At 44.9% G+C, this 20,787-nt stretch overlaps 1 protein-coding gene across 5 annotated transcripts in view; it reads left to right on the forward strand.

Annotated features, from left to right (window-relative positions):
* The window catches only part of LOC138662788 (sterile alpha motif domain-containing protein 9-like), a 62,526-nt gene extending 45,088 nt beyond the window's left edge, over positions 1–17,438 (forward strand). For all 5 annotated transcript variants that reach the window (XM_069748723.1, XM_069748722.1, XM_069748726.1 and 2 more), the window contains 2 exons: positions 5,472–5,513; positions 11,317–17,438. In XM_069748723.1, coding sequence (XP_069604824.1) covers positions 5,510–5,513; positions 11,317–16,031 — 4,719 coding nt within the window. In that variant the 5' untranslated portion in view covers positions 5,472–5,509 and the 3' untranslated portion in view covers positions 16,032–17,438. The remainder of the gene's footprint in view (positions 1–5,471; positions 5,514–11,316) is intronic.
* Positions 17,439–20,787: the final 3,349 nt, after the last annotated feature.

A 20,787-nucleotide genomic window follows, 5' to 3' on the forward strand; every position in this document is an offset into this window, starting at 1 on the left:
TCTTGTTTAGTAGTTGTTGAAAACAACACTGCATCCGGCCTACAAGTTGGGTCTGGGGTGTAGAGACGGTGTCTTCCACTCCAAGGTGTTCCCCAGGTTTCCTCTCCATTGCTTCGATCTTCTGGCTCTCGTTTAATAGTTGTTGAAAACAACACTGCATTAGGCCTACTAGTTGGGTTGGGGCCTTCTATCTGTGTCTGCCGCTCCTTGCTGTTCTCCTACAGTGAACAAAGCTGTGCCGCAGGTTTACTACTGTTGCCAATTTTTAACTGCATTTAGAATACTTACTGATTTGGGCCTACTCTCTGTGTCAGCCTCTCATTCCAGTTGTCCTCCACTGAACAAAACAATGCCCCCTGGTTAGTCCTGTTACCAATTTTGAACTGCATTTATCCCACTTTATTCTTTGGGCCCATATCTGTTTCCCCCTCATCCTGCCCATTGCCCAGCCAGTGATAGATGAGTCTGCTGGTACATTGACCCATAATGCAACATTCCCCGTGCACGCTACACTGCAAGATTGTGACCCTGCTGAAAGTCAGGTCCCCCATCCTGCATACCATACCACCTTACACGGGGACAAAGAGGAAGGTGCAGATGAAGGTGCAGGTTCCTTCATCAGGTGGGGGGAGGAATACTCGTTGGCGACGTCACTGGCACAGGGCCCCTCATAGTACGCAAAAGTGTTGCTGCCGGTGGGAGGCGCCCCCGCCGTGCAAACACACCGCTGTACTTTGAGGGGCCCTGTGCCAGTGCCAACGAGTGAACCCCCCCTGCTTGCTCAGGATCACAGCACTTGCAAAGTTGAAATACTTACCTCTCCCTGCTCCACTGCCGTGACGTGGTCCAGATTTACTGGGCCCACTAATTACTTGAACCAGCCCTACCCCCCACAACTTTAGCCAAATGACCCCCAATTTCAAATGCCTTACAATTATTATAAGCTAAATTAAGATTGACAAGCTTCAGTAACAAGAATGGATGTTTTTGCCATTAAAATGGGCTCTGTACATGTTTTCCTGGCCTCTACTCACTGCCGACTATGCTCCCCCATTGACTTGCATTGGGTTTCGTGTTTCGGTCGATCCCCGACTTTTCGCGATAATCGGCCGATTCCACTCGACTCGACTTTTGAGATAGTCGGGTTTCGCGAAACCCGACTCGACTCTAAAAAGGTCAAGGTCGCTCAACCCTAGAGACCACATAGGGCTGGGCAGAGTCAGAGAACGGCAGAAATCTGAGCCTACTATAACTGCATAGGAGCTGCATACACAAAACGGCAGGAGATTACAGCAAGAGCATTTGCAAAGAATAAACAAAATGTCCTTAAAAATGTTTCCCCCCTGCACCCTCTATATCACAGACTCCAGTATGTAGGAGATCAGTGACGTCAGGGGGACAGTCCTAGAATCAGGAGAGAACATGTGCAGCAACCTGCACCCGATCCACCAGAGACCCCCAGGGGCGAACTGCCGCAAATGGGGGAGTTGGAGTATTCCCTGCAGCATAATGTCTACTGTACATACAGTTGTGCTCAAAAGTTTACACGCCCCGACAGAATTTTTTGCTTTCTTGGCCTTTTTTCTGAGAATATGAATGATAACACCAAACCTTTCTCTCCACTTATGGTCAGTGGTTGGGTGAAGCCATTGTCATCTACTGTGTTTTCTCTATTTACATCATAATGACAACCCAAAACATCCAAATGACCCTGATCAAAAGTTCACATACCCCATTTCTTAATACCATGTATTGCCCCCTCTAACATCAATGACAGCTTAAAGTCTTTTGTGGTAGTTGTGGATGAGGTTCTTTATTTTCTTAGATGGTAAAGCTGCCCTCTCTTCTTGGCAAAAAGCCTCCAGTTCCTGTAAATTCCTGGGCTGTCTAGCATGAACTGCGCGCTTGAGATCTCCCCATAGTGGCTCAATGATACTGAGGTCAGGAGACTGAGATGGCCACTCCAGAATCTTCACTTTGTTCTGCTGTAGCCAATGACAGGTCGACTTGGCCTTGTGACATCCCCACCAGGGCCGTGGGGTACTCAGAACTTGGTTGGACAGTTCTTTGGGGAAGACTCTGTGGCCCTGGCTGTGCCATAAAATGGGGGATATGTATATGGGATTTAACGTGACGCCACCTGTGGTATTCAGCAACAGATGGCCGATGCTTCTAAAGGAGACCGCTAGGCAGATGGTGACTCAGCTGGGATGGTTCTGCTCCCCACAGGTGGAGCGGGGCCCCAGGGCTACCAGTCCCGTTTATGTCAGGCTTTGTGTACCTTGTGGTGCAGGACTAGGGGTGCAAGAGATCACTGAATGACACAAGGTCTGTAGTTTTCTTTTCCTTTACTTGATGGCTGATAGTACAGACCGGGGTACTGGTAACAGATTGTAATGGAGAGCCGGGCAGCCTGGAAGCAATTTTTGGATACACCTGGCCAGGTAGGTATGGAGGCCTTCCTTCTGCGCTGTCCTCCCTAACAGCTCACCCTCCTGCTGCTGTTTTTCTGTTTTTAAAACTCATTGTTGCCCGCATTGCAGGCAGCTCGAGCCTATCACAGGTGCCTTTGTGTCAGCTCCAGGCTCTGGTATGCTGCTGTGCAGCTGGGTATTAGATCGTACCAGGAGACCTGCAGTCCCCTTCCCTCCAGATTTAGCTGCCAGGACTGCACGGAACCACGGACTCCGGTATCCGGTTCCTAGCGCTCAGCTCTGGGGCGAGTTTAATCAACGCTTCACTCCTCAGGTTCTGCACTACTTCTCTCCTACTGACACCTGGTAAAGGGACTCCTCCTTGCTTCCAGGCATGACATTACTCCCTGTGAGGGAGGCAATGCCACTGTGGGAACCGGACTTCTGGGGTGCCACACTTGTGTTTTGGATCGTTGTCATGTTTGAACGTTCAAGTACGTCCCATGGCTAGCTTCCGGGCTGATGATTTCAAATTTGCCTCCAGTATTTGCTGATAACGTGCTACATTCATCTTTCCTTCAACTTTAACCAAGTTTCTTGTGCCTTTGTAGCTCACACATCCACCTCCATGCTTTACAACAGGAATGGTGTTCCTTTCATCATAGGCCTTGTTGACCTGTCTCCAAATGTAACATTTATGGTTGTGGCCAAAAAGTTCAATTTTGGTCTCATCATTCCAAATTACCTTTTTTCCCAGAATATTTGAGGCTTGTCTGTGTGCTGTTTTGCATATTGTAGGTGAGATACTTTGTGGCATTTGTGCAGTGATGGCTTTCTTCTGGAGACTCGACCATACAGCCCATATTTCTGCCTCCTTATTGTGCATCCTGAAACAGCCACACCGCTAGTTTTCAGAGAGTCCAGTATGTCAGCTGATGTCATTTGTGGATTTTCTTTGAATCATGAACAATTTTCCTGGCAGTTGTGGACGACGTTTTTGTTGATCTACCTGACCGTGGTTTTGTTTTTACAGAGCCCGATTTTCCATTTGTTAATCACAGTGTGAACACTGCTGACCGGCATTATCGATTCCTTGGATATCTTTTTGTATCGCTTTTCTGTTTTATACAGTTCAAGTTCCTTTTCCTGTAGATCCGTTGACAATTCTTTTGCTTCATCCATGACTAACAATTCAAAAACATCAGTGTGGCTGGATGAAAGATGCAAAAGTCTGTCTGGATCCCAGAAACTCACTCAGCTTTTATGCACACACACTGATTACAAGCAAACAGGTCACATGTGAGGATGTTCCCTTTAGTAGCCATTCACACCCATTTGTACAAACTTCTGTGCATGTTATCAGGCCACAATCACCAGGGTGTGTGAACTTTTGATCAGGGTCATTTGGATGTTTTGGGTTGTCATTATGATTTAAAAAGAGAAAACACAGTAGTTTGACAATAAATGGCTTCACCCAACCACTAACCATGAGTGGAAAAAAAGTTTTGGTGCCATCATTCATATTCTCTGAAAAAAAACCCTCAAGTCATTATCTCAGTAAATTAAAATACTTTATAACACCAGCTTGAAAAATGATTCTAAAATCCGAAATGTCCTACTGAAATGTATGTCCAGTAAATGCACTCAATACTTGGTCGGGCTCTTGCCCACACTGCCAAAAGTACCAATACCTGGCTTACAAACAACAGTATCACTGGACTTGACTGGCAGCAAACTCTCCTGATCTTAGCCCCTTAGAGAATCTATGGAGTATTGTCAGGAGGAAGATGAGACACCAGACCTAACAATGCAGACGAGCTGAAGGCTGCTATCAAAGCAAGCTGGGCTTCCATAACCCCTCAGCAGCGCCACAGGCTGATCGCCTCCATGCCACGCAGCATTGAGGCAGTAACTGCTGCAAATGGACCCCCGACCAAGTATTGAGTGCATTTAATGAACAGACATTTCAGTAGGATAACATATCTGATTTTACAATCATTTTTCCAGCTAGTGTTATAAAGTATTCTAATTTACTGAGATAATGATTTTTGGGCTTTCATTGGTTGTAAGCCATAATAAAAATAATCTTTATTTATATAGCGCCAACATATTCCGCAGCGCTTTACAGTTTAACAGTATCAAACACAACAGTCATAAGTAACAACGTTAACAATACAATAATTAAAGCACAATAAGCCGCCCCTGCTCGTGAGAGCTTACAATCTACAATGAGGTGGGGGAGATACAAAGTACAGGTGTGTATTTACAATGATGTATATACAATGAGGGTCCAGCCACCTTCAGGGGGTGGGGGATAGATGGAGATAGTGAGTGGGCTACACACACACAAACATAACTGATTACTGAATGTGGTAGGCCACTCTGAACAAATGTGTTTTGAGCGAGCGCCTAAAACTATGCAAATTGTGGATGGTCCTAATATCTTGGGGTAGAGCATTCCAGAGGATTGGTGCAGCACGGGAGAAGTCTTGGAGTCGGGAGTGGGAGGTACGGATTAGTGCAGAGGTTAGTCAAAAGTAATTTGCAGAGCGCAGCGATCGGTTAGGCCGATAGACCGAAATGAGGGAGATGTATGGGGGGCCGCACTGTGGAGAGCTTTGTGGGTGAGAACAAGTACTTTGAATTGTATCCTGTAATGAATAGGCAGCCAGTGTAACGACTGGCGAAGAGCGGACGCGTCCGAGTAACGATTAGTTAGATAGACGACCCTGGATGCTGCATTAAGGATGGACTGGAGAGGGAAAAGTCGAGTGAGGGGGAGGCCAATTAATAGAGCGTTACAGTAGTCCAGGCGGGAGTGAATCAGGGCGACAGTGAGGGTTTGTGTTGTTTCCATGGTGAGAAAATGGCCGATTCTACAGATGTTCTTTAGGTGTAAGCAGCACGAGCGGGCAAGAGATTGGATATGGGATGTCAGCCATAATCAACTTTTTGATGATATTCTAATTTTGTGAGATGCACCTTTATGTACTCCACAGCTTGTGTAGACAGCAGCAGACTCGTTAGTAATATCGTCCCATAATCTTCTCTTCCTAGGTTGTATCCAGCAGGACAGGACATCTTGAGGGGAGATAATGGGTAAGTGAATCTTTTTTACTAGCAGAATAACACCCCATGAAGTTTTGGGCAGTAGTGAAGGAAATCTGACACTAAGGGTATGTGTACACGGGCCGGATTACATCCGGATTAGCTGCGGATTGAATGCTACATACAACCGTAGCGTTCAACCCGCAGCGTCCAGATGTTACAGCATAGTGGAGGGGATTTTATGAAATCCCATCTCCACTATGCGTGTGAACAAGCACCCGGCGACCCTGCGTTTACGGACATGCGGTGCGTCTTTTTAGAACGCAGCATGTCTGTTTACCTTGCGGCGACGCTCCGTCTCTGCAAGGTAAATCACAGGGCCCTATGAATGGGGTGCGGAAAATCACTGCACGTACAGAAAGGGGCGGAGCTTTGGGCGGAGCGAGTTTTCCGCTCCGTCATTATGGACGGTGGAAACATACCCTAAATATCTAAAAAAAAACAAAAAACTCCATAATTACCATGAGTGACAGGCTGCCCACTTTGTCCATTTCCACAGACAATCAGTTCCCATAAGCAGTGAGTGATTATCACATACACACTTCTTAGCACGTGACGTGGGGTGCACCAGCAAGGGTTAATTTATCTGCACTCGCTCAATCCAACTCTCAACCTCTAGGCTATAAAGTAAAAATAAATCACACTCCGACACAGTCTGCACACCCACATTACTGAACACGCTGCCACCACTCATCAAACACACGGGTGATGAGTCACCAAAATATGTTACTGTCAGACAATCAAAAGATCACACACTCCCTGAAGGGTGGTAGATTCTTCATAGTATACAAGGGTCAAACTTATTAAAGATTTTAAGCTTTAATGTAAAAATATTCAGTGTTTACAATAACTATATAAAAAGGTAACAATAAAATGAGGCATAAATATGCAAAAGTTATTATTATTTATTATTATAGCGCCATTTATTCCATGGCGCTTTACATGTGAGGAGGGGTATACATAATAAAAACAGGTACAATAATCTTAATCAATACAAGTCACGACTGGTCCAGGAGGAGAGAGGACCCTGCCCGCGAAGGCTCACAATCTACAAGGGATAGGTGAGGATACAGGAGGAGAGACTCACAATCTACAGGAGAGAGGACCCTGCCCGCGAGGGCTCACAATCTACAAAGGATGGGTGAGGATACAGGAGGAGAGAGGACCCTGCCCGCGAGGGCTCACAGTCTACAAGGGATAGGTGAGGATACAGGAGGAGAGAGGACCCTGCCCGCGAGGGCTCACAATCTACAGGAGAGATGACCCTGCCCGCGAGGGCTCACAATCTACAAGGGATGGGTGAGGATACAGGAGAGAGGACCCTGCCCACGAGGGCTCACAATCTACAGGAGGAGAGAGGACCCTGCCCGCAAGGGCTCACAATCTACAAGGGATGGGTGAGGATACAGTAGGCGAGGATAGAGCTGGTCATGCAGCGGTTTGGTCGATCGGTGGTTACTGCAGGTTGTAGGCTTGTCAGAAGAGGTGGGTCTTCAGGTTCTTTTTGAAGGTTTCGATGGTAGGTGAGAGTCTGATATGTTGTGGTAGAGGGTTCCAGAGTAGGGGTGATGCGCGAGAGAAATCTTGTATGCGATTGTGGGAAGAGGAGATAAGAGGGGAATAGAGAAGGAGATCTTGTGAGGATCGGAGGTTGCGTGTAGGTAAGTACCGGGAGACGAGGTCACAGATGTATGGAGGAGACAGGTTGTGGATGGCTTTGTATGTCATGGTTAGGGTTTTGTACTGGAGTCTCTGGGCAATGGGGAGCCAGTGAAGGGATTGACAGGGGAGAGGCCGGGATAGCAGGGGGACAGGTGGATTAGTCGGGCAGCAGAGTTTAGAATAGATTGGAGGGGTGCGAGAGTGTTAGAGGGGAGGCCACAGAGCAGGAGGTTACAGTAGTCGAGGCGGGAGATGATAAGGGCATGGACTAGGGTTTTTGCAGATTCTTGGTTGAGGAATGAACGGATCCATGAAATATTTTTGAGTTGAAGGCGGCAGGAAGTGGAAAGGGCTTGGATATGCGGTTTGAAGGAGAGATCAGCGTCAAGGATTACCCCGAGACAGCGAGCTTTTGGGACTGGGGAGAGTAGGCAGCCGTGTACTGTAATGGATAGGTTCGTTGGGGGGGTCGCGTGAGATGGGGAAAGATGATGAATTCTGTTTTGTCCATGTTAAGTTTCAAAAATCTAGCGGAGAAGAAGGATGAAATAGTGGACAGACATTGAGGGATTCTGGTTAGTAGGGAGGTGATATCTGGTCCAAAGATGTAGATCTGTGTGTCATCAAAATAGAGATGATACTGAAAACCGTGAGATTCTATGAGCTGTCCCAGGCCAAAAGTGTAAATGGAGAAGAGCAGGGGCCCAAGGACTGAACCTTGTGGGACTCCGACAGATAGGGGGCGAGGTGAGGAGGTGGTGTGTGAGTGGGAGACGCTGAATGTCCGGTCTGTTAGGTATGATGAGATCCAGGAAAGGGTCAAGTCTGTGATGCCAAGGGATGAGAGGGTCTGTAATAATAAGGAATGGTCCACTGTGTCAAAGGACGGTGTCTACGTACACTAGTCACCTGCAGCTCCCCGGATCAGCCTGGCTGAGTAGTATTCCACCGCTGGCACCAAGTTTGGAGATATGAGAGTCAGTGGGTGCTCTTGTCCACTGGACTGGCGGTCTTTAGAAAGTCCACATGAACCAGGGCTTATCCTACTAAGCACACTCACTCCTTTCCCGTGGGCACAATACAGATAACACAGGGTGAGGGTAAAACAGTGTGACAATAATTTATTGAACCACCAAGAGACAATAGTACCGTATATAGAACTGTCCCAACAAATACACAAGATGGTGCAAAAGAGTCTCACGCTTCCACTGGCTCATTGGGATTAAATCACCTGCAACTTTTGGGCATCCAGGGCCTGCTACCTCAACCAGTAGCATGCCGATTTTGGCAGGTACCCACAGAGAGAAGGTAGTAGCAAGCTAAGGAAGGTGACTGAGTGCAGTGAGGTATTTGGCCAGGTGACCTGACTGTCCCAACATGGATTGTTCTAACCTGGATTCTCCAAACGCCTTTAAGGGTTCAGTGATGCAGAATGGAACATATCTATATTCATACAGGCGGGCCATGGTCCCTTAAGCTGGCATCCTGTAGAATCTCTCTGGGAACAGAGGCAGATCCCTTTTATAATTTACAACTGTCCTACTAGCCATCATCCACAGGTCAGGGGTGAATTTGAAGGAGGTCATCTCTCATTGTTCGAGTATTCAATCAATCCGGAGTTTATCCTTAAATGTTTGCAGGTCAGCAAGCTGCGTGAACTGGTACAATGGGTAATCAACATATCAGCAAACATTGATTGTTTAATGACCCTGTGTCCCTGTCCCCCAAGGATAGCAACACAATAAGCTGTAGCAAACATCAATTCAGGAGTCAGAGTTCAGGTTCATATGAACAATGACCCCTGTCTCTTGACCCACCAAAGAAAAACACGTCTGGCCCAATTAAGAACAAATGCTGTGTCATAAAATAGATCATTTATAAAAATGTTGAATACTGGGGACAGGACAGAGACTTTTGGTTCCCCATGTGACACACTCTTCCAATTGGATGTGCAACCATTTATTACTACATCACTGAGCCAGTTATTAATCCACCTAACTGTAGCCTTGTCAATCTTATACTTGGTCATTTTTTTCAAGGACACAAATGTTTGGCTGAAGTCAAAATATACTATATCTGCCTGATTTCCATGATCAACTCAGTCAGTGATTTCATCATAGAAGGAAATTAGATAAGTCTGGCATGACTTGTTTACTACAAACCAGTATTGAAAATATGCATTTGTAAGCGATGTAGGACCGACAGTAAATTAACATCTGTTCTTAGGCTGCAGCTCTTCACAAAGGTCATAACCTATGTTATCCTGAGCAAAGGTAGCTTTCCTGGTCACAGGGTTTCAGACCCCAGGGTGCCTTTCCTGAGAATGAACAGAATGGAACCATTTCTGACGCCTTTGAAGGGAGACACCTAGTTTCAGCCTGACACTTTCTATTTACTATGGGAAAGAAAGGTTAAGACAAAAAAGCATTTAGAAAAATAATGTATTCATTGGTAAAGTAGCCATACTGAGCAAAGCGTCTGAATACTTATGACCATGTCATATTTCGGTTTTTCTTTTTTAATAACTTTGCAAAAATTTCTAGATTTCTGTTTTTTTTAGTCAAGATGGGGTGCAGAGTGTACATTAATGTGAAAAAAAATGAACTTTTTTTAATTTACCAAATGGCTGCAATGAAACAAAGAGTAAAAAATGTTAAGGAGTGTGAATACTTTCTGTACCCACTGTAGGACAGAGGTTGAATGCTGGATTGAGTGAGAGGAGATAGATTAACCCTTGCAGGTGCAACCCCAAATTACGTGCTGAGAAGCGGGTGCGTGACAAAACCCATGGTGGCTCTGCTTAACTACTGTATTATTATCCAAGTAGTTGCATACATGCTGTTTAGTTATTTGCTTCTTTCCTTTTTTTCAAGATAGGGACAACATTTGCCCTTCTCCATTCTTCTGGGGTTTCTCCTGTTCTCAAGGAATCTTCAAGGATTCTGGCTAGTGGATCTGCAATTTCCTCTGCTATCTCTCATCTAGACCAGGAGATTTAAATTCACAAATTAGCTCAGTGTTCCCTCACCATCTCTACGTTTATAGATAGTCTGGATTCTTTCATTCCTTTGATAGCACCATGAAGCGAGTTGTTACCTTGTTCTGTACAACATTCTGATTTTCTATCCTTTGTTGCTGGACCTTGGAGTTGCCTTTTGAGTACTCATTTGTATTGACACTTTTGCCTTTGACCCACTCTCGCCTTAGTAACCTGACCCCAGACTTTACCTCTGACTACCCATTTGTCTTATTCCTTGTCCTTGACGTACCCTCTCGGCTTTTGATCTCTGACTCCTTGACTCCCCTGCCTCAAAAGTGACTCTGCATCACAGTCGTTTTCTACCATGTCTGATCCAATTGCAAACTTAGCTTTCTAAACCTATAGACCTTAATTTACCCATTTGGTGTCTATAAATAAAAAAAACATCAGCACAGGAGTTCCCCTAAATAATGGTAACTGGATCAAGAAAGTGGGTTTTTTAGCTTTGTAAGAGTGGCTGATATAGTCAATCTCAGTGTTCTTAATAAGTCAACTAATATACGCAATAGACTGAATATTGATATGTTCCAAGCCATTTTAAGTAAAATCAAAGTGAAGATGATGGCCCAGGAGCACTGGAACTACAGCAGGATGGTACCAAAGGCATCTGGAGGGTAAATAGCGCCTGAAGAGGTATCCTTAGGGAATTTTCGGTACATTGACAGAAATATCTGTGAACATTATTAGAACACTACATTGTGATTTTAGTAATAACTCTTTAAGGCACCCAGCTCAGTTATTGCTGCACCCATTTGCATAACATCTAGAGACTCTTTAGCAATTGATATAGCACCAATGGATTAGCGCTAACACGGCACCCATTTAGAAAAAATGGGTCTAGGTCATCCCCAGATAGAGACAATTAATCTTAGCACTCATTGTGGAAATGTTTGCTGGGCTATACTGTATACAGAAGTAGAGGAAAATAATATTGTAAGTGACACCCAGTACAATTTTACAGAAGTTGTCAAATCATGTTATTTATCGAGGCGAGTGGAAGCCTCATGAAAGGATGAGACAAATGATGTAGCAACAAAATAGGTAAAGGTTTTGAATGAATTACTAGTGACTGACTGAATATTCTTTCTACAGATTACAAAACAAGACCACTGGACGACTGGACAGAAGATCACGTTCGAGAGTGGCTTCGCTCCATACATATTAAGACATCATACATAGATAAACTGTTTGATGAAGAGGTCACGGGACCAGTTCTAAGAAAAATAAACAATGACTTTTTGAAAGGTCTCGGTCTGAAACAAGGGCAAATACAACTGCTTATTGAAGAAAGAAATGAGTTAGTAAAAAAACAAAAAGTCAGTAACCCTCAACTAAGTAACCGCACAAAGCCAAACAAGCTGCCACTCCAAAGCATGCCAACAAGTGAGCAAGCAGGACCTGAAGTTACACATGAAACAGGAGCTAGCAGTCATTCTGAGACATCAGGAACCAAAGCCCAACAAGGAAAAAGTCCACATGAGACTGATAAAGAACATATTAATTCAGAGGCAATATCCTCCATCAAGAGTAAAAATGATGAGGAGTTAGCAGCTGCATACGAATCAGACAAATGTGGACACACACACCATTCAGGGTCAAATTTCAGATCCTTCAATAAAGAAGTTGAGAACTTTACATATGTAAAGGGCCAAGTCCTTCCTCCAGAATCCGGAGTAGAAGACCTGATCACACCGTGTCATGAGTACAAGTCACTCATTACTGCCTCTAAGCTGGACCGCACCAGACTTCAGGCAAAGTTTGCTGCAGAAGTGATTAAATTCGCTTGTGCGTGTATGAACGTGAGGACTAATGGTACAATACATTTTGGAGTGATGGACAGCAAGGAAGACAAACGCAGTACACATGGGCAGATAATGGGGATCCCAGTGAAGGAGCAGGACATGTACGTCGATGCACTGGATTATATCCAGAGATGTCTCAAAGGAGAACACGAAGTAGCCAGAGCGTGTATTCGCACCCCTAAATTCATTGAGGTTGTAGATAAAGGTAGTAAAGATCAGCGCTTTGTGGTCGAGGTGGATGTGGTGCCTGATTCAGATTCTGTGAAAGGACGAGCTTTTCAAGCAAGTTTACCAAAGTACTGTGAAAAAAGCAACAAAGTAAGTTTGGAAAAGAAAACCTATTTCCGCAGAATTGGAGCAAAATCTGAGCCAGTCCCCGATGAGGATGTGGTGCAGTTTTTTCAGAAACTTGAAATTTTGGATAAAGCGAGGAAAAAGGCAGAACAGAAGGTTACCTGTGATAATCCCACCATAGAAGATCTAGGAAGAAAAATATCGGTTTTGCTAACCGACGGTAAAAAATATATCAATAATTCCCTCAGATACATACTTGTGACAAATAAGTGTACCGAAAATAATCTGAATCATGTGAATTTTTTGATGCGCATGAATATTTTGTGCGTTTTCGACTTTGACCCAAACTCAGATAGTAAAGGCCTGTGCTCTAAATACAAAGAGCATCATGCCATTAATATTCATTCCTTAAAGAACTACTCAAATGAAAGCAGGATAAGTACAGGAGACCTTAAGAAGAATCTGTCCCTGTTTAACCAAACCAGTTGGATATTCTGTAATGGTCGCAGCAATTACCTGGGTGAGGATGAACCATGTGATGAAAGCACCTGGGTCCGAACAAAGAGGAAACTTTTAAAAAAGGCCATTACTTTTCTTTGTGATGAAATCCTTCCAAAGGGATACTTCATTGTGGTCTTTCTTTTGCTGTCTAATGTAGAGGAACCAATTATTGACACTTTCCATGAGTTTTACACAGAATTAAATGGCATGGAGTATATAATATGCATTGCAGAGAATAAAGATGACTATGAGAAGTGGGCGAACCACGCAAAGGCTTCCTGCAAAGTGATGGAGATCCTCGATCAGAGGAGCATCGTGGGGATGCAGCTTAGTCATATCGATGCAACTGTCCAAAACCTCATGCCTCTATATTCTTCCATTAGACAGTTATCGGTTTCAACAAAAGGAGTGTGCGTCCTCACCACCCCCGATGAAGAGCGAATGCATTCTTTTGAAGTTCTGTGCGCCAACGAATGCGACAACAGAAATCTGGAGGATCTGACAAAAGAGCAAATTGAAGAGATTGAAACAACTTTCTACAGAGGTGGGAAGGTCAGCTGGAAGCACCTTTGGCTCGCAGATCAAGGGAAATGTGAAGCCTTTATTGAACGAGAAGCTTGTAATGAAGTTCAAAGCATTTTAAATGACATTCAATATGGAAACAGAGTGAGACTTCCTGTCGCAAGAATTAAAATTGTCCACCAACCAGGCAGTGGAGGAAGTACCGTTGCCCGACAAATTCTTTGGAAAAAACGTAAAGAATTAAGATGTGCTGTGCTGAAATCCTCATTTCCAGTCATGACCGTGTGTGAACACGCTGTGAATTTCAGAGAATATGAAGAGCGAGACATCCACCACTGCCTCCCGGTCTTGCTGCTAATTGAAGACTGTGATGATGAGTACATCGATGACCTAAGGGATGAGTTAACCAAAGTAATGGTCTCCAAGAAGACTGCACCCACAAAATTAAGCTTCATCCTTTTAAGCTGTAAGCGAGTGAATGCCCCAGAAAAGCAATATACATTTTCTGCATTGGAGACGGTTGCAATTTCTCACAAACTTAGTAAAGATGAAAAAATAAAGTTTACTACAAAAGCAGAGAAACTTCAGAAGCAGTTCTCCCCAGAGTCAATCATAACATTCATTTTAATGAGTCAAGAGTTTGTAGAAGAATATGTGACAAACTTTGTCCATAACGTTATGGAGAATGTTGACGACTCGTCCAATGTTACACGACTGATGAGATACGTGGCCTTACTTAACTGCTATGTCCAAAACTCTTACATCTCGGTTTCTCACTGTGAGGCATTCATGGGTCTTGATGCACACACAGAAGAGAATAGTGAACTAAGGCAATACAATTTTGATAGTTGCCTAAGTGAGCAAGCTAAACTAATCTTCATTGAAAGAGTGGATCCAATAACTTGTATAACCTGCATTCATATCATACATCCATATGTTGCAAAAGAAATCTTAAAGCAGCTCCCCGACAATCCACAAAGTCAAATTGCTATGGACCTGCTTAAGGAAGATGTTCTGTTCCTGCACCGATTTGGTAGAGATGACTTTCTTGGCTTTGTCAGAGACTTGATTTTTCGGCGTCGTAAAATTAGCAGGGGTGACAGTGTTGATTCTTTCCTGTCCCCTTTAATTGAACATGTATGTGAAACGGAAAACAGCCAAGAAAAAGCCATTGACCTGTTAAAAGTTGCCTATGAACGATTTGACAAAGATCCTTTTCTGGCCCAGCAGCTTGCTAGACTGCATTATAAATATGAGAAGTTTGAGGCCGCTGTACACTGGGCAGAGACCGCTAAATCACAGCTGCCCAATGACTCCTTTATTTTGGACACTGAAGGACAAGTGTATAAAAAGCAATTCAGCGTCTTACTAGACAAGACCAACAATGTTGTGCCTTTGGAGGAGGCCCCCGTGTTGATTGAACATGCCCTAAAAGCCATGCAGTGTTTTCGTGCAGCACAAAAAGTTGCTAAGGCTGAAACAGAGACCATGAACAATTCAGGATATTTCGGAGAAGTGGAAGTTGGATGCCGTTTGTTAAAGTTGTTGTCAACGCTTGAAATTTTCCCTCAGAATGAAAATAACAAAAGTCATGAACTTCTGCACTATCTCCTAACCGACTACATTCCAGAATCTATCAAGAAACCTTGGTCCAAGTTTCACAACAACCTAAAAGGACTACACCGAAATATCTATAATGCACTGGAATGGATATCGGAGGAACTGAGTTACTTCCAAACTGATAAAATAAATGACAAAGAACAGAACAGTAATGTGGAAGAACAAGTCTACTCTCCTCGAACATGGTTGCTGCGCAAAATTGAGGTGTTTGCCAAGTTTTTTAGCTCACAATTTTTGCCTCCAAGTGAAAATGGTGAAGAGAACGATGTCAAAACTTCCATTAATAAACTGATTCAAAAGATGAACATTTACAGACTGGGAGGTGGAAGCACCACTACAATCCTGTCACTGCTGTCAGACTTAAATGGTTCCACAAAAAAGCTATCAAACATAGTCGATCTTTGCACAAAATATACAGCCGGTGAAAACCTGGATGATATTGACCGGATCAATTACATCATGAGCCACATAGCGTTGGCCTGTGTAGCCCCCAACTCTCCAAAGCTGCTAACTTTTCAGCAATTACGGGAACTTACCAAAACATTCCAAAACCCAAGAAAGTCTTTTCCTCCGAGCGCTTATCTTCTGCTTATACTGCTCTACTGGAAGGATGATGTTGTGGACAAGGAGCCTGATGCAAGAAAAGACCGGATTCTGAGCTCCGCTCTGCAGAGCGCCCGTCGCTTGCATGAAATTAGGTTAAAGAATGTCCCCGTTCGCAAAAAACGAAGTAATGTCCTTTTCTTCTTGGGGCATAGTTTTGGCCTTCACAAGTTTCTCCATAGAAGTGCAGTGGAAAAACATATGGAAGGCCCAGTGAATGAGTGGAGATTAAAGCTGGATGATGGAGATGTGGGAAAACTAGAAAGCCGGCAAAAGCTCCTTCGCACTGTGCCAGGATTTACAGAGTATGGGAAGATTTACACAACAGGACACAGCAGGAAGGAAAGGATTGAAATTGTCCCCATAAATAACTCATCGGTGCCTTATGGGAATGAAAATGTGACTTTTTATCTGGGATTTACATATGGGGGACTTGTGGCATACAATATAAAAGTGCAGCAGTGAAATTCCTGGATATTGAATAGTGCAGTAATCATGAGGGTTTAGTTAGGCCATTTACTAGAGATGAGTGAATCAATTCAATGCAAATCTAATTCATGTGGATTTTTTTTTAACTTCACAACTTGTGATTTGAATAGCACAAATTGCAAAACAAATAATGCATGCTATCATTTTACACAAAGCTGAACATTTCACCAGCCAGAGAGAAGGTGGGGTGAGGTCGTTTACCCATGTTACCCAACTCTGTTGTCGAGTGTCCTTGGACCAGAGGCTCCTTCCCTGTCCCTAACGCTAGGGGTGCCCTAGCTCACTGTTCCCAGGATTACTTCTGATGAAGACGCCGGGGCCATGTACATTGCTTACCTCCTGAATCCGCCCTCAGTCTGTACCCTTACCCCACCCAGGGATGAGGGGAGTAGTAGTGTACCGTAATACACCAACCAGACTAACAAGGTAACACGAACATGGGTAACGAAAAATACCAAACATACTCACACATATAACAGAGGAATGCACTGGGGAGTGGAGGATGGGGAAAGCCAAAGTAGAAAATTATCACACACTCAAAACCTAGCAACTATCACAGATTAATCCACGAAACGCCTTCTCCAATTACAACCACCACCAATCTCCAGCCATGCAGCATACACTAGCTCTGACAATGAGTGCTAGCCATGGCCCAGATTATATAGATGAGAGTGGTTAAAAGTGCACAGCTGAGAGCCTTAATGTAGGAAAGCTTCCAGGGGCTCTCAACTGAGCAGATTGACCCCTGCACTGCTAAACGAAACGTGCACCATTTAACATGAAGGTGAAGTACTTCTAATCGATTCAGGAGGAGACATCAGACACTGCGTTCTTCTGGCTCCTCTCTGCCGCGGTAAACCTGTGACACCATAATACCTTGCCATCTATCACATCACATACAGGCAGACAAGAACAACTATCAGCCAATATAAAAGCTTAGGCAGGAAATGCCACAGACATTTTGTGTTGAATCTAGATAATGAGAGGATGTCGGAGCTCAGAGTTCCAGAATAGTAATAGGAAAAAAAACACATAAAACACTGACAAAACTGAACAGCTAGGGTGTGACAGCACAGAAGTGAAGCATCTGTTTACCCACAGTTGTGGTGGTTAAAAGAATTAAAAGGGATTGGATGCAGCCCTGGATGACTACACGGTGTTATACATGTCTTTTTCAGGGCGTTTGGAGCCTTTGTAGTAGTTGCAATTCCAAATTAATCTATTTGATGCAAATAGTTTTTTTTTTTAATTCAGCGAAGCTGTGGAATTCGAATTTCAAGAGATTGGCTCATCTCTACCATATTTTGTAAAAGATGCAGTTTATTTAGAGCTGTGATATTATATTAATGTCCTGATACGTAATAAAACCCTTATTAAGCTGTGTCTAGTTCTGTTTATGAAGGTTGGGATAAAAGACTGAACGCAGGTTAGGACACAAATAACCACCAGGATCCAAGAACGAGATTTCATACATTTTTAATTCTTTACAAGAAATACATGTTTTGGAGAAAGATCAAGTTTATGTCATATAGTTTTACACAACAGGAACTAATACACATGCCCTCCATCCAGGAGGGTCTCAGCATGGAGCAGAACCATCACAACTTGGACACCCACTCTAATGAGGGGTGAACGAGCCTAACGCTCCCCTGTAGTCAGCTCCTCACAATATGTAAAGTGCTTCTGATAACAGGAATAAGGCTTGGACTGGCCAACGGGAGAACAGGAGAATCCTCTGGTGGGCCACCACTCTCTTATATGAGCATTACCTGGCATAATATACTTGAATCACTATGTACATCTTATTCATTTAACAGTCTGCCCAGTCCATTGTAATATAAATGTGTGATTGAGGCCAGTGTCACATTTGCATGTAGTTGAATGGTGGCCCCTTGTCACCCTAGTCCGACACGGACAGGGGGTATACAGGTAGTGTATACAAGGTTTTTGTGTGGCACTTACTCTACATCTTTGTGCAGATTCACAGCTGTATGGAGCGGGGGCGTCCGAATGATACTGATCTGACATTCAAACATTTGGACGTCTCGATGAAGAAAATGAAGGCTCTGCTGGTACAGAACCAGCGTCACCGCCGGCCCACATCTGAGCGTGTAAATCTGGCTTGTACAACTCAGGGAGCGTGCATGAGAGTGATTTCACACGCCACTTTGATGCTTTGTAAAGTAATGGGTTGGGTGGGGGGGTGTTCTGTTTTTTGGCTTTAAAAACTGCATCAACCCGTCACATGCGATGGTTCCCGGAGCGGGATCCCATGGCCCAGTATGTACTTGTATAATTACGGAGCTGCCGCTGTATATAATCTACAGTGACCCATACGAAGAGTTTAACTTTCGGGTTTCCAACCCTCCTTAAACCAGTGCGATGCACCTCTTCTCTGTAGTAGAAAGATCTGTGGAGAATAATTCCAGGACCAAAGGTTCTGATCTGCTGACGATTGCAAGAACCGCTCCCAACCTGTGGATGGAAGGGGTTAACTATCCTACGTGTGTGTGTGTGTCATAGAAAACAACAGTGTGACTACTAAAGAACAGAGCAATGTACAAAGCCCCCACCATAATGCTATAGGACCCACACAACTGCCGCGTGACCACATGAACAGGACACGTGGACGTTGCCCAAAGACCATGCGCTCCTTGACATCAACCACTTCCAGTGCCGAACGGAGCAGCTTAGGCTAGGGCTGGACAATCCCTTTAATTACCATGACTCCTCCCATCCTTTCCTATTGTATAGGGGTGCAAAAATACACACTACAGCTACTGAAGAACCCCAAGGAAATCGATGGGTGTGAGACCCAGAAGAAACGTCTGCCATAGTGATCTGTGGTGGCCGGTGCCTTGTACAGCGCCGATCATCACCATATCTACATAAGGAGATAATGTATGAGTCCGAGGCCTCCCAGCAGCTTCGGCTCCAGATGTGGTGTCCTCCCCCTGCAATCTTCATGTAGATGTGACGATGTGCGGCCCTAACCTCAGAGCTTGGTTCTGATGCCTCCATGGAGCCAATCCCTCGCTACACCCCAGCAGTGAAGCAAGGTACTTACCGGGCCAGGAGGGGCAGCACTCGCCCTGCAGGGTACGGGACGCTCAACCTTTGGAACAAAAGCCTCAAAACACAGGAAGAGAATTGAGAAAAGGCCCCAGGCAGACGCACGGCACAGGGGCACGGCACCGGCTGGAATGACACAGGGTGACAGACGGATGAGATGGGTACATTCACCTGTGTCTCCACCTCATGGAGATGGAGGAGAGGAGCTGACCTCAGGGCTCAGAGAACCCAAGAGGAGCGCAGCAGCTGGGGAATAAGCTGCCTGTGGACAGCAGCGACACGTCGGGGCTGGTCTTTATGGAGGTCGGGCGCACACAGCACAGGAGACGACAGAAGCACAGGGAACATGCACACAGGTTAGCAAAGCAGTGGCAGCAGAAAACATCACACGTCTATGGCCTACCAGGGGCTGCACCCTCACCCCAGATACAGAGTGCATGTTAGGAGAAAGAAATGTACAAACACAGAGTACTTACAGGAGACGACTAACCTGTACTGGCAGGGCTGCGCGTACTCACTCTTCTCTACCAGTAAGTGGCTGAATTAACAGAAACAGAGACGTTAACGGCGGATCTGTGCCCTGTACGTGACCCACCCCGCCGCTGTCAGGACTGCCGAAACACTCCAGGGCCACACGTCCGCTTAGTGTCTGCTGCACCCTCATAGTGCTGAATGAGGAAAGCCTGTAGTCACCACTAGGGGGAGCTCCCTGCAGACAGATGTATTCAGCACCACCTAGTAGCAGGCGTGTAAGTGTAACAACAGGGTACGCCGCGGACCCCCACAAAGTGTTAAATCTGCAGAAACAAGAGCCTAAAGATGGGGATGGGAACAGACCCTAGTGACCCCACAGAGGATAGGTGCATACAAGGTGCAGTCAGCAAGTAAGCTGCTGCCTGGACTCCGTGCTCGTGCCCTCTAATCGTCCATCTCCTAAGTGGTGGCAGCTGGATGATACATGGGGGGCGGTGTTCACACATTGCAGTCACATCACCTCCAGAAGCTGTGCCTACATGTACATCAATGAGGTTGTAATTACTGTAGCTTAGAAGCCACAAGCTGACCTCCGGGCACCGCGTGGCCAATAACAATGAACAGTCATTTACAAGCCAGACCGATCTGCAGGTCGGTGTATTTTTCTATCGCCGCTCGTGTTCATCTCGACCGAAATGTAGATGTTCTTCATCTGCCTCATTCACCAGAAAGCAGCAAGTCTGGCTCTTGACCATTCGACTGGCGCTGAACTGGCAGCAGAACATCATGTGAATGATGATTATCGTGCGGCCAGTCCCACCAATGAATCGGTTTACATTTCGCTCGAGGTGACTCAAAACTGCGCCGACATGCAGGCACACAGCCCAAAATATGAAACTTTGGAGTCAGACAAAAAGTTAGCCACACTGTGACCAAAGTTTCCTAACTTTACATGTTGTCTTCAACATATAGACTACATTGGAGAAGGAAACCCTGGAGCACTGAAAATAACAACTGAGGATAGGGACCTGATGTAGTACGGGATGGTACCAGACCCGATATTAGGGTCCCACCAACAGCAGCCCAGATCCTTACAGCTTAGTGTTACAACAGCTGGTGCTGGATATAAGTTGCGCTTGCTGCTCTCCCCAGGGTTTCAACCACAGTCTACTCCCTACATACAGTA

The sequence above is a fragment of the Ranitomeya imitator genome, chromosome 2 (assembly GCF_032444005.1).
Source record: "Ranitomeya imitator isolate aRanImi1 chromosome 2, aRanImi1.pri, whole genome shotgun sequence".
Taxonomy (NCBI): Eukaryota; Metazoa; Chordata; class Amphibia; order Anura; family Dendrobatidae; genus Ranitomeya; species Ranitomeya imitator.